This window comes from Marmota monax, unplaced genomic scaffold, assembly GCF_021218885.2.
Source record: "Marmota monax isolate L192 unplaced genomic scaffold, Marmota_monax_Labrador192_F-V1.1 WCK01_AAM20220418_F8-fsc00009, whole genome shotgun sequence".
NCBI lineage: Eukaryota > Metazoa > Chordata > Mammalia > Rodentia > Sciuridae > Marmota > Marmota monax.
The window spans coordinates 26781768-26794069 of NW_026694710.1; the positions used below are offsets into that span (position 1 = coordinate 26781768).

At 63.4% G+C, this 12302-nt stretch overlaps 1 protein-coding gene across 3 annotated transcripts in view; it reads right to left on the bottom strand.

The window, feature by feature from the left end:
• Window positions 1-3098: 3098 nt before the first annotated feature.
• Dok7 (docking protein 7) overlaps window positions 3099-12302 on the bottom strand; it is a 31145-nt gene continuing 21941 nt past the window's right edge. For all 3 annotated transcript variants that reach the window (XM_046423544.2, XM_046423545.2, XM_046423547.2), the window contains 3 exons: window positions 8902-8944; window positions 6107-6259; window positions 3099-5770 (listed from right to left, as the gene is read on the bottom strand). In XM_046423544.2, the coding sequence (XP_046279500.1) occupies window positions 5634-5770; window positions 6107-6259; window positions 8902-8944 (333 nt within the window). In that variant the 3' untranslated portion in view covers window positions 3099-5633. The remainder of the gene's footprint in view (window positions 5771-6106; window positions 6260-8901; window positions 8945-12302) is intronic.

Genomic DNA, 12302 nt, shown 5'->3' on the forward strand with positions numbered 1-12302 from the left:
GGGCGTTTTAACAGGATCTGACCAAGGGCCCACCCCAGCTGCCCCTGGATAAGCGCTACTCACTCGTGTAGGAGCCTTGACACAAGCCCAGCAGAGTGCTCCTGGCCGCCCTGCTCTGCCACCCTGCAAAAATAACCCTGAATAACCCTCGAAGAGTGACCTGGGTCCCGCTTCCCACCCAAGCCCCAGAGTAGCTTCTCATGGATCCTGGGCAGCCGCTCCCGGTTGGAAGTAACAGAAAGCCGGCCCTGCAGGGAGGACTGGCAGGGAAGGCCAAGCTGCCGCTGACCCCTGCAGTGTCCATGGTGGCCCGTGAGCTTGCTGGCGATCATAGACGGGACGTCCTGGAGGGTCTGCAGCCCTGGTGGCCCCTCTAGACTGCAGAAGAGAGAGAGGAAGCTCTGGACTGAGGCCGAACGTCCCAGGGAATGCAGCTGGGAGTGTCTTGGGGGAAATTTAACTTTGACCGTCCACAGAAACCACGCGAGAAGGGTCCTGATCGAGTGAGACGCACGTTCACAGGAAGAAACCCAAGCCCAGGGAAAACTAAAACTGGGTCTCATCAGAATTTAAAATCTCTGCTTATCACGAGATGTTGAGAAAGTGGTGAACTAGAGACTTTGGACACGTCCACCGCCTGAATCTGAGGGGACTCTGCCTACGCAAAGGCCTCTGCAGCTTAGTCTTCCAGATGGACAGGGAAGCACACAGGCCCTTTTCCATGTCCACGTGGCCAGCACCGCGTGAAGAGGCGCTGGGTGTCAGCAGTTTCTGGGGGGGAGGCAGTCCTTCCGGTCACCACAGCCCTGGGCTGGACGTGCCTGGACGCAGCTCTCTGGTGCCATGTGCATAGTAGTAGGAGTCTGGAGACTGGGCCACTTGAAGATCAAATGCCGCCCTCTCTGTGACCTGCAGTCCACTGTGGCACCCAGCAGCCTGCTCGTGGTGGCCAGAGCTTGGTGGGTGGCCTGCTAACACGACAGCCTGGACGAACGTCAACATTTGCTGAGCTGGAAGAAGTTACCACGTCTCCAGCAGTGGGTGCCAACGCAGTGGTACCCCCTGCATGGGTATTGGCCAGGACGGTGCACAGGGACTGGCAGGTGGTAAGTCCCAACTGAGGAGGTCTCGGGTCGGTGCACCCGTGAAACTAGGAGGTCATAAGAAGTGTCACAGAGTCGGCTCTGAATGTTCAAATGCCTGGAAGAGAAAATAAGGTGCTCCGAGGTTAGAGAGTAGGGGGACGGTGTCACCGGAAGACCAAGGACAGGCGAGTGAGGCTCCAGAGGGCAGCCGGGGACCCCGGGGCCTAGGCGCACAGGGGATTCCAGAGGGTGGAGGTCAGACTGACAGGTCACTGTGGAAACAAGTCTCCAGAATGCAAGGTCCCGGGTAGCATGAAATCGCAACTGAGGGTTTGAGAGCCGTGGAGGCGAAGACCGTTCCCAAATAACAGGAGGGGAGAGCTCCAGGCCAGCTGTCAGGACGGCACTCGTCCTCACAGTGACCCCAGGGGTTCAAGGACAAACTGCAGCCCAGAATGGTGCCCCGGCCAGCAGTTAAGGGTGTAAGGAGTCAGATTGTATTTCCAAGCAATCTCAGACTGACCCACGTACCACGTCTTGGTTCGCTGCTCAGGAAGTGCTCCCTGAAAGACAAGTTTTGGGGACCCACTAAAAGGAAGCCCACCCAGGAGAGGTCATGGGCCTCCGGGGCCTGGAGCAGCAGTGCAGATGGCGCCCAGGAGCCTGGACAGAAGAGCAGGCTGCAGAAGAGTCGCAGGGCAGGTTGTGCAGACCACCTTGGGGGGCCACACCATGAGAGGGCAGCGAGCGGCAGCGTGAGTGCGTGGGAACCGCTCTCAGGGGAACATGCCGAGCAGCAGAGGGGCACAGTGCCTGCCTGAGTCACAGCGAGCACACAGAGCAGGGCACCACCACAGGGAGGCCGACAGCGCCAGGCCAGGGCTCCCACAGGCCGTAGCTTGGACATGTTTGTATAGTGACAGATGCAAATGCCAGGGAATCGTGAAGCCGCTGGACGTGGGAGCGGGGACTGCTGACTCTTCAGTTCATGAGAAAAATAGCTGATCACAAGACACGGGCAGGCGTGGTGGCCATGCCTGTGGCCCAGGAAAAGGAACGGGCCTGGGGCGGTGTCTCGGTTGTAAGGCACCTGGTGAGTCAGGGCCAAAGCACGCGCACGGTGACAAACCGCACCATCAGCTGAGGTTTTGTTTGGTCGGCTTTTAATTTTGTTTTGGGGCCTGGGGATTGAAACCAAGGGTGCTCTACCACTGGACCACACCTATTTTTTGAATCAGGGTCTCAAAGCTGCCCAGGTTGGCCTCAAACTTGAGATCCTCCTGTCTCTACCTCTCGAGCTGCTGGATCACAGCGTGGCCATGGGCCGGCTCAGGTTGTCCCTTGGTCCAAGAGGGCACGAGGCAAGGGAGAGGACGTCCCGGCCAGGGAGTGCTCCTTCAGCTCCAGCCTCTGCAAACGTGCCCCGCCTCGCTGGCTGTGAGGACGTGGAGGTCACCTTGGCCCTGATGGCCGAGCTTACATGGACCTAGTCTTTGGGAATCTCCCGTGCTCTGGCGCTGTCCACGTTTACAGTCAGCTACGAGAACAAAATCTAGGAAAGTCAGAGATGTCAATCTTCCCAGCCTGGCACATCCTTCGCACACCCGTCTGGCCCTGCGGGGTGAGCTGCCTGCCCACATGGGGCAGGCGCGAGGAGGTTCCACACAGCTGCCTTGTCTGCAGCACAGAGCACCCGAGTGTCCAGGCCACGGTTGCACCTGAGCCCGCATAGAGGACAGGCCACTGGCCTGCTCTTAGACACCCTCATCGTGGGTCTTCAATCCACGTGAGACAGTGGTTACCTGGAGCGGCATGGGAATGAGCTGCCCTAGGTGTAGCTGGCGGTCACCACTGACGGGGCTAAGACACAGCCCCTCCCACTCCCACCAGTTCGCGGGGCCCTGAGCACGTTCTTTAGACCCGACTCTCTCTTGCTCACGTTTGTCAGGTGAACCTCCTTCCCACCCACCACCCCCAGCAGCCTCCTCCCCAAATAGCTGTGGCCCCGTCCCCTGCCAGGGTCCTTCATCCCTGCTCCGGCAGGCCCTCCTGGCCTCTCCTGTAGGCAACACGTGCCAGCTCAGGCCCACCTGGGTCCACAGCCCTATGGCCTTGGCTGGCCAGAGCCTCAGATGCCTCCTTATAAAGTGGCAGGATGCCAATTTCTGTCATGGGTATGAGCGGCTCTACCCAGGCCTGGGTGTGTGGGCGTGATGTGGCTGTCTCCCCTCTGCCTGGGAGTGTGATGTGCAGCCGGGCGGCCAGCAGGGGGCCAGAGGGCAGGTTCAGCTAGGCCTGGCCTGGCCAAGGTGCCACAGGGAGGGGCTAAGCACACATGGGTCTGCAGGAGGGCTTCTGTGAGGGAGGGTGACCTCTAGCTCAGGCAGCCTTAGGGAGTGCTGGGGACCCTGCCAGCCAGGATGACCATTGGAGGCCAGAGCCACATGGCCAAATGCCTGACCTTCCTCTAGAGCTGGGTGGGGTCTGGAGCCTGACCTCAGGGTCCTCTCTGCAGAGCTCTTGCAGCCAGGAGGTGGCGCCAGGGCTCTCAGGTGACCATGGAGATCCCAGGACCCTGGCCTTCGTCTTGAGCCTGGGAAGGGGTCCTTGGTGGGATTCTGGTCCCTGGGCTCTATTGGATGCCTATCTGGCAGTGACACACTGGGCTGGCCTTCACATTCCCCTCCTGTGCTGTGTCCCTCCATGTCACCTCATCCTGGTCTTCCTGCCCTGGGTCCTTGCAGGCTGCAGACCCAGGCCTGGTCCCTTTTGAGCTGCTCCACGGGAGGACTGGAGCACTGGGGCCAGGCACACACAGTTCCCATGGTGCAGACCCCAGCTTAGCTCAGAGTTTGCAGGGACACCCTGCCTGTCCCCATGCCTGCCCTCCATGCTGGCTTGGGATCCCATCAGCAACTCCAGGAGTATCAGGGCAGGTGCCTTGTCCAAAAGGCAAAAGGGCAACTCAGGTCAACTTAAGTGCCCACAACCAGTGACCCACCAAGCCAGCATGGCCGTGGATGGAGGTGACGGTGCTGTAGACCAGGAGGCGGCCCTGCACACGGTAGTGGGAGGCCCCAGACAGGCAGAGGGTCCGCACTGGGCCCCCAGTGGACAAGATGGCCACGCTCATCTTTAAGAAGATCTGGGCAGGGGCAAAAGGGATCTTCTAGGCCGGGCGCCTGTCCCCACCGTGTTCTGGTGGGGCAGCCTCCAGGGCCCCCCTCCAGCTGACCACAGTTGAGCTGCTTCCCCGACCTTGGCTTCCAGAGTCCACCTGCTCAGCCCTTGTCCGCTCAGGGGACATGTGCGGCTGGCAGAGCAGGGAGGGATGACCTTCCGGGACCTGCCGACACCCGGAACCCCAGAAGAAGAGGAGCGCCAGCTGCCTTTGATCCCCGTAGGACCACTGGGGCCTCCTGGGTGGGGAAGGGAGGGACAAAAGAAGAAATAGGACCAAGACTGGCTGTGGCTGTCCTAGGGGAGCCCCTCACCCACAGCACCAGCACTGTGGGCTGGGGCACACACAAGTTTACACCTGGAAACTTCCCGCCAGTGTCTGAATCACGGAATTGCCACAGACTCCCCCAAGGCCATGGGCGCATCTGGAAGAAGTTCCCACGAGGAGACCTGAACTCAGCTCCACTGAGGGGGAGACAGCTCCCTCCACCCCTACCCCAGAACCCCCAGCCCAAACATGAACCCACCTTCAGGGAATTACACATGTTGAAAATAGAACAGGGCCCGGCGTAGGGCACACATGATCCCAGCAGCTCTGGAGGCTGAGGCAGGAGGATCGAGAGAGACCCTGTCTCTAAATAAAATGCAAAATAGGGCTGGGGATATGGTTCCGTGGTCGAGTGCCCCTGGGTTCAATCCCTGGTACCAGAAGTAAATAAACAACGGGAGAGTGTTGAACTTCATATGACACAGAGGAGCCCTGAGGTCAGTCAGTCCTACACAGGTAGGAGTCCCACTGGCACTGACCAGTGGGACAGCCCTCCTGTTCTTGCTGTGGCCTCCATCCCAGGGCACAGGGCATGTGGCCCAGCAGGTGGGAGCCCTGGGGTGGCTCAAAGGCCACACTACAGGGAGCCTGGGGCAGCAAGTCTCAGGAGCTGCCTGCCCTGTCTAGGGACATGCCTTTTCCTGGGACGCGGCTGTCACCTGTCATCCCAGGCTGTGGAAGCTACTCTCGAACTCTCCCCTGGCGACTCCAGCCCCAGGTGGTAGAGGTGCTGTCAGGGGCCTGAGCAGCCTCAGCAGCCCGTGGTCCAGAGGGACGTGTCAGGCCAAGGGAAGGGTCAGCCCTGGACGCCAGTGAGGAGGGAGACCTGGCCAGAGGGAGGATGGGAATGAACCAGCGCGGGCCCAGGTCTTCCAGCTGGGTCTGGGCACGAGACCAGTCGTGCCCTCCCCTGCAGCTGGGAGGCCAGGAGTCGGCCTCGACCCAGCCCACAGAGGCCAGGGCCCCTCACAACGAGGGCTCCCCACAGAGCGCACGGCCCACCTGGCTGGGCCAGACGTCCAGCTGTCCAGGTCTGGGCGTCACTGCCGGGCCCCCTTCCTCCACTGCTCCCGCTCGGACAGCCGTTCCTCCCGGGCCTGCGCGTGCTGGGCCCCCACCCGCTGCGCCGTCTCCGTGGCCGCCAGGTCGATCTGGGCGTAGTGGGCGGGGCCGGCCCCTGCGAGCAGCCCGCCGGCCGTTAGCAGAGAGCAGGCCAGGGCTGGCACCCGCCCAGCTGCCCAGCCCAGCCCGCAAGTGCTCATCCCCTCGGTGACAGGGGCTGGACGGGTGCCCTGTTGCCACTTCCTTCCCTCCCACACCAGTCCCCCAGCCAGACAGGACCCGGGCCTGGGCCCGCAGCCTCAGAGGGGCTCAGCTGGACGTTGCTGGGGGTCAGGGCTGCCCTGGAAATGTCACCTGGGCACCAGTAGGAAGAGCTCCCTGGCCAGGGCTGATGTGCTGGGGTCAAGCCCTGAGGCTGGCCCAGCTCTGTGGGTCTCCCGTGGGGACCCACCTCGGACGCCCAGGCCGGCCTCCTGCAGCTCCAGGCCCATGTAGTGCAGCCGCTGTCTGGAGGAGGGGCTGACGGGGAGGTTCACGTAGGTGGGTGTGCTGCTGCGCCGCCTCTCCAGCCCTGGGCTCTCAGCAGCCACAGGCCCTGGGGGTCCTGGAGAGGAGGGACGGTGAGTCCTCTGAGGTGCCCAGGGCTGTGCCCACCCAAGGACTGTCCAGCAAACAACTGCCCCTCCCACCATGGCCCAGCCCCTCCTCCAACCCCCCACCTCTCCTGGGTCTTGGACCTAGCCTGACTCCCCCATTTCCTGGACCGTCCACCTCTGGCTGGGCCCCCCCCATCCTGAGACCACCTGGCCTCCATGGATCCCCGACACCAGCTCTCTGTGGGTCCCTCCACCCTCACTCTGTCCTCCCAGGCCTCCAAATCCCCCAACCCAGGCCAGGATCACGCCCCCGTCCTGTCCTCGCCCGACCTTCTCTGTGATGTCCCTCTAGGACCTCCTGCCTGCCACAGGCTCTCAGGACCCCTCTGGATAGGTGAGTCCCCGTGGGGACTTTTCCTGAGTACAGCTGGGACAGAGGGGACTCTCCGTGCCAGGCAGGGAGGGCTTGTGGTTGAGTCCCAAGTTAACAGGCTGCTGGGATGCACCCTGGCCCCTTCTCCACAGGCTAGCGTCCCACAGGGAGGACCCTGGGCCACAGAAGACCTGTCCCCAGGGTCCCTGTGGGGCAAGGACAGCCACATGGGATGGGGTGGACAAAGCGCCACTGAAGGGGGTGGGCAGATGAAGCCGTTCCCTCGCTCCGTTCCTGGAGGGCCAGTGTCCCAGAGGCACAGCCAGGCCCAGGACTCAGACCAAGGCAGGCCCTGCCCCAGAGCACAGCACCCCAGGCCCCGGATTCAGCTGGGGACTGCCAGCACCCGCAGTGGGCCTGCTTCTGAACCGCCTGCCCAGGAAAGGGGCCTGGCTCTGCCAGTCTCTGGCCAAGGGTGCTGGGCTGCCTGACCATGTCCCTGATACAGGCCCCCTGGCTTCTGCTGTCCATGAAGTGCCACCTGGAAGTCCACACGTGGGCCTGGCCCTCCTCCCGTGACTGCCCCCAGTGAGACTGGGTTGGATGTGCTGCCTGCTGGCTCCCAGGGGGAGGCTGCGGCAGAAACCCCAAATTCCCAAGCCACACAGCCAACGGCCAGGACAGGGACGGGGCCCAGGTGGGTCAGGTTGACCACCTGTTTCCACCTGAGCAGCCAGGAGTCCTCGCCCCACCCGGCTCTGCCCAGGATCCCTGGGGACCTCTGCTGTAGCGGGACCCTCTCAGGATAAGACTCCTTTAGGAGGACGTGCAAGCTCTGCCCGCCCCCCGGCCCTTCCTCTTCCTGAGGCAGCCCACACCTGCGTTCCTGGAGGGGCGCAGCTCGGGGAAGGGCGCTTGCTCGACGCTGGAGAGCGAGCTCCCAGGAGCAGCCCCCAGCTGTCTCAGACGCAGCCTGCACTGAGCGGGGGCGGGACGGTGGCCTCCAGCGAGGACTGGACTCCCCACCACCCTGATGCAGCCCTGGGCCCGACAGCAAGGAAGAGACCCCACTCAGGCCCACCAAGGCTCCAGAGCAGAGAGCAGGAGGGCAGGCCCGGGGCAGACTGCCACGCTGTGTGCAGGGGCACCAGGGGCCTGAGCAGAGCCGAGCCGGGCCTCAGCCAGAAAGGGTGGCTTCTGCTCGTCATGGTGACCACCTCATGGGAGTCCTGGCCGAGCAGACTGGTCCCCTGCTGGAGATCTGCTCCCCAGGGTGCAGGGAAAGTGCCCTGACACTCACACCCTGTCCTGGTCATGTGACATCAAGCGGCTGCACAGGACCTGAGACAGGAAGCTGGCTGGCTTGGCGGGGGCAGTTGAGTGTCCTTCGTCCTTGTCAAGCAAGGCCGGGCTGAGTGTTTCCAGTCTCAGAAAACCTGATCCAAGGTGAGGGGTTTCTGTAAACCCTCTGCATTTGTCGAGCGGGGACTCCATCTTGGGCACAAAAGTCTCCTCCTGGGACACCAGCAGCCATGGAGGGAGAGCCAGGGTCAGCTCGCTGCCTGCCTAGCCGAAGCCCTGTTTGCCCCCCGCCCCTGGCTTCGAGGACAGGCTGGGCCACACAGTCCCACAGCTGCCGCAGACCATCCCCACACCAGGGGCTGGACCCAGCCTTCCTTGGAACAAGGGCAGGTGGTCTGGAGAGGGAGACTGAGCTAAGGGGTGCAGGCTAAGAAGGGGTGCATAGCAGGAGGGCAAGGGGCCTGAGCGGACGCCTGGGCCTGTGGGCAGGTCTATTAGAGGCCAAGCCTGGTCTCAGAGCCTTTGAGGGCCCCAGAGCTGCCCTGCCCCTCACTAAGTCTCCAGGATACATGGCCTCCCCGGCAGGTCTCCCTTTCCCCTGGCAGCTGGTGACCCCTCGGGTCAGTGCTTCCCATCTGTTCTCTGTCTGCTGAGGGCTTAGGAACCAACTGCCCCAAGGCTGTGAGTCCCAAATTTCAGACCACGGTCCAGCTGCCCACGGGCTGCCCCAGCAGTTGCTGCTGAGAGATGCCCCCGCCATGCTCAGGGGCCACCTACCTGGGCTCCCCCACTGCCCCCTCCTGTGCGAGGACACCCCACTACCCACTTGCACCACGCTGCCCAGGGCCGGCCAGCCACATACTGCCCTGCCCACCAGGCCTGACTTTCCAGCTGGCCTGTCAGCTGCCCGTCTAACGCCCGTTTCCCTCTCAGCAGGGCGCTGTGAGGAGCTGGACTCCAAAGCCAGGTGCCTACCTGGATGGGTCATCGTGGGTCCAGGGGGTGAGGCAGCCGCTCCCTAGACCAAAAAGAACACTGGTCAGTGTGTGCATCTGACTCCCTTCATCCTACCCCTGGGCCCCAAAACCAGGACAGAAACCCCAAGAGGGACAGGTCAGGGGGACTGGGCTGCCTACAGGGTAAACCAGCCTGGGGGGCAACTCCTTATCTTCCAGGCTCTGGGATCCAACTGCCCACTAGCCCTGACTGCCCTGCTGGGTGGCTCCAAGTGACAGCCAGCAGGGGAGCTGGAGGCCTCAGGCACTTGGGGACAGGGGCACTCTGAGCCGACTGGCCAGTATAGGACCCCCGGGGCAAATCCAGTCCCCACTGTGGCTGACGACTTAACTGGGACACATCAGCCATCTGGGGCGAGCAGCGCTGAACAGCTGCGGCACAGACGCGGGGTCCACAGTGGCCACACTGCACTCAGCCTGCGGCCCTGCTCTCAAGAGCTCCTGGTCTAGAGAGCCACCTGGAGCCCCCCGTGACGTGAGCAGCCCCCGGATGGGCAGAGCATGACCAGGGTACAGGCAGACCTGGGAGGAGCTGTGGCAGGTGGACCACAGCACCGGACCCCACGTCCAGCTGCAGACACCCTGAGCCCTCAGGGAAAGGGCCCTCTCGGTCCAGGACCCCAGCCTAGGTGGCCAGAAAGATCCCATATCCCTAACCCTCTGATGGGCAACCTGGCAGGAGTGGGAGCTGGAAAGCAGGCCAAGGCACCCAGCGCTGGCCCAGGCCCATGAAGTGGGTGGTCCCAGACCCAGGCTGGAGCCATGCCCCTGAGCGAGCTGACTGGCCAACTGCACCGGCTGCTGTGGGCTGGGGCCTCAGGACGAGAGGCCGACACACACTAGCCTCTGAGGGCACCTTGATGCAGCCGCCGGCCACCCGCCCCCAGAGGCCCATCAACGGGCAGGACCGAGTCCTCAGCAGCACCCGCACATAGCATTCACTCGGGGGTCCAGTTCTGCAGGGTCAAGCCAGACCCTGGTGTGGGTGGAGCGCAATGGGGACAAGCACAGGCAGGTCACCTGCTCCCCACACCTGCAGCAGAGCAAGTGTGACTGGCAGGTGGCTCAGGAGACAGCGTCTGCCAATTGGATGTCCCCAGCCCTGAGAAGCCCCAGCCCACCCGTCACCCTCCCATGGGTGAGGAGCCAAGGCTGGTGGCTGGCTGCTGCTCAGCAGCGGGCAGAACCTTGGGCAGCTGAAGACCGGCCAGCCAGTCACCCAGGGACAGGGAGTGAATGAAGGCAAGGTTCCTGCTTCGTCCTGAGACCCCAGCCCTGCCCTGCAGGTCCCCGAGTCCTGGGAAGACTGAGGGACACTTGAAGGGGCACCTGGGTTCTCCTAGGCCACTCATCTCACAAGGTACCACAGCCCCCAGCAGCCCCCAAGGGCCTCCTTTGAGTGCCCTCCAGCCCAGCCCCCACCTGCCCAGGACCTTAATACAACTCAGGTCTCCTCAGACTAAGGGTGGACACGAGAGGCCCTGGCCAGACTCCAAACTCCCACTCCCTCCCTACGGCTGGCCGTGGGAGAGGGGGCTCAGGGGCCACAGTAGCCAGGACCAGGCTGTGGCAGAGAGGGCCTCACTTCCAGGGCCCCAGCTCCCCAGCCTGGGAGACCCATTTTTTTCTGCAGGAAGACCACCCTGGGTGCCTCCGGGCGACTCCTGTGACCTCCAGTGGACCCTCAGTGCAGCCCAGTGAGGCAGGCCCTGTCACCCCATCAGAGGAAGAGGAAACTGAGGCTCAGAGAGGTGCCGTGACTCGTGGGGCCACCAGCCAGCAGATGGTGTGTGTGGTCCGAGCTCAACCCCCATGCCTGTCCTTCCCAGGGGCCGCTGGGGTGAGCCCACTCCCCACGGCAGAGCAGGCTCGACAGAACGGGCAGCGGAGGCAGAGCCCCGAGGAGCCCCCACGCCAGACTCACAGGGCCCGGGAGGTCAGCAGCCTTCCTCACCTGGGTGCTGGGAGCCCCGTCCTGAGCCCGAGGGGCTGCGAGGACCCCACTGTGGTTCCCAGTGAACGTGCAGGAACGCGCCACACGGCACACAGCCGCACACCTTGCACACCCTCCACACACCCAGGCCCAGGCTCCCGGGAGCCCCCTCCCCGCCCGCTGCACATCCCTCGGGCCTCAGCTGCAGTCTGAGGCTTGGGTTCCCTAGGGGGGGGGGGGCGGGGAGGCGGGGAGGCTGGCCACACAGAACAGACGAGGCAGTAAGAAAAGAAAGTTTTATTTCCAGTCGGAGAACGTGTACAAACAGTGTCAGGTTCAAAAAAGCAGAGGAGCAACAACAGGTCAGCCGAAGAGGAGGTGAGAGGCAGGCTTCCAGGCAAGCTGCCCGAGGGTCCAGCCCGCTGCGGACGTGCAGGACACAGCCTCCAGGGTGTCCAGGACAGCGGGCGCGGGCAGCCTGGCGTGGAAAGCGGAGCCGGGACGAGGAGCCACAGCACTGAGCCCAGACGGCCTGGGGCACCGCCACCCAGCCCTGACCACCAGCTTCCTGGTCCCAGCCAGAGGGCACAGGGGGCTTTTGTCCACGTTCTGAATTTATTTTAAATGTATACTTGTTGGATTATCCACTCGTTTGCTGACTTGTTTTGCGGTGCCCAGGGCCCTGCAGGTCGGGCAGGTGCTCTACCACTGAGCCACACCCCACTTCCCCTGGGGACTTTCAAAGGGACCCTCTGGAAGGCTGACCTCAAGAGCCTGCGCCGCCTGGAGGACTCGGGCTCCACTACCTCTGCCCTGCAGCCTTTGCCCAGAGCCCGGCCAGGGCTCAGGAGAGCCTGGCCCCAGGGAGCAGAGGGGGCGGCCACAGACTCACACCCCAGAAGCCAAGGAGCCTCCTGAGCGTCAGTTTCCTCCCCGGGGCGGGACGTCATGCCCACCTGTGGGTGCTGCCAGGTAAATATGAGAAGTGACCACACACCAACGGTGCCCAGAGAAGTTCCCCTGCAGAGACGGCTCCCGGGACTGGTGTCCCCAATGCTGGGGGGCGATTTACAAGCAGGGTCTGTGCACTGCAGAGATGACCCGGAGTGGGAGGGAGCAGTGGTCATCCAGGAGTGAGCAGGGGGCCGGATGAGGTCAGTCCTCAGCAGCAGCCCTGGCCACTGGGCGCCAGCACCACCTAAAGCCCCAGTGCCCGATCCTCACTGGAAGCTGGGCCTGGGGGCTCTGCCGACCCCGCCCCGCCCCGCCAGAGCCTCGCTTTCTAGAACACACGGTCCAAGTTGGACCCTCCACGGGCAGCCAAAGCCCCTCCTGGGGGAGGACAGCGGGGACGCTGCCCACCCCACCCTCTCCACAGGTCCAGGGGCTTCTCAAAACGCGTCAGAGCGCTGCCTCTGCAGAGAGGC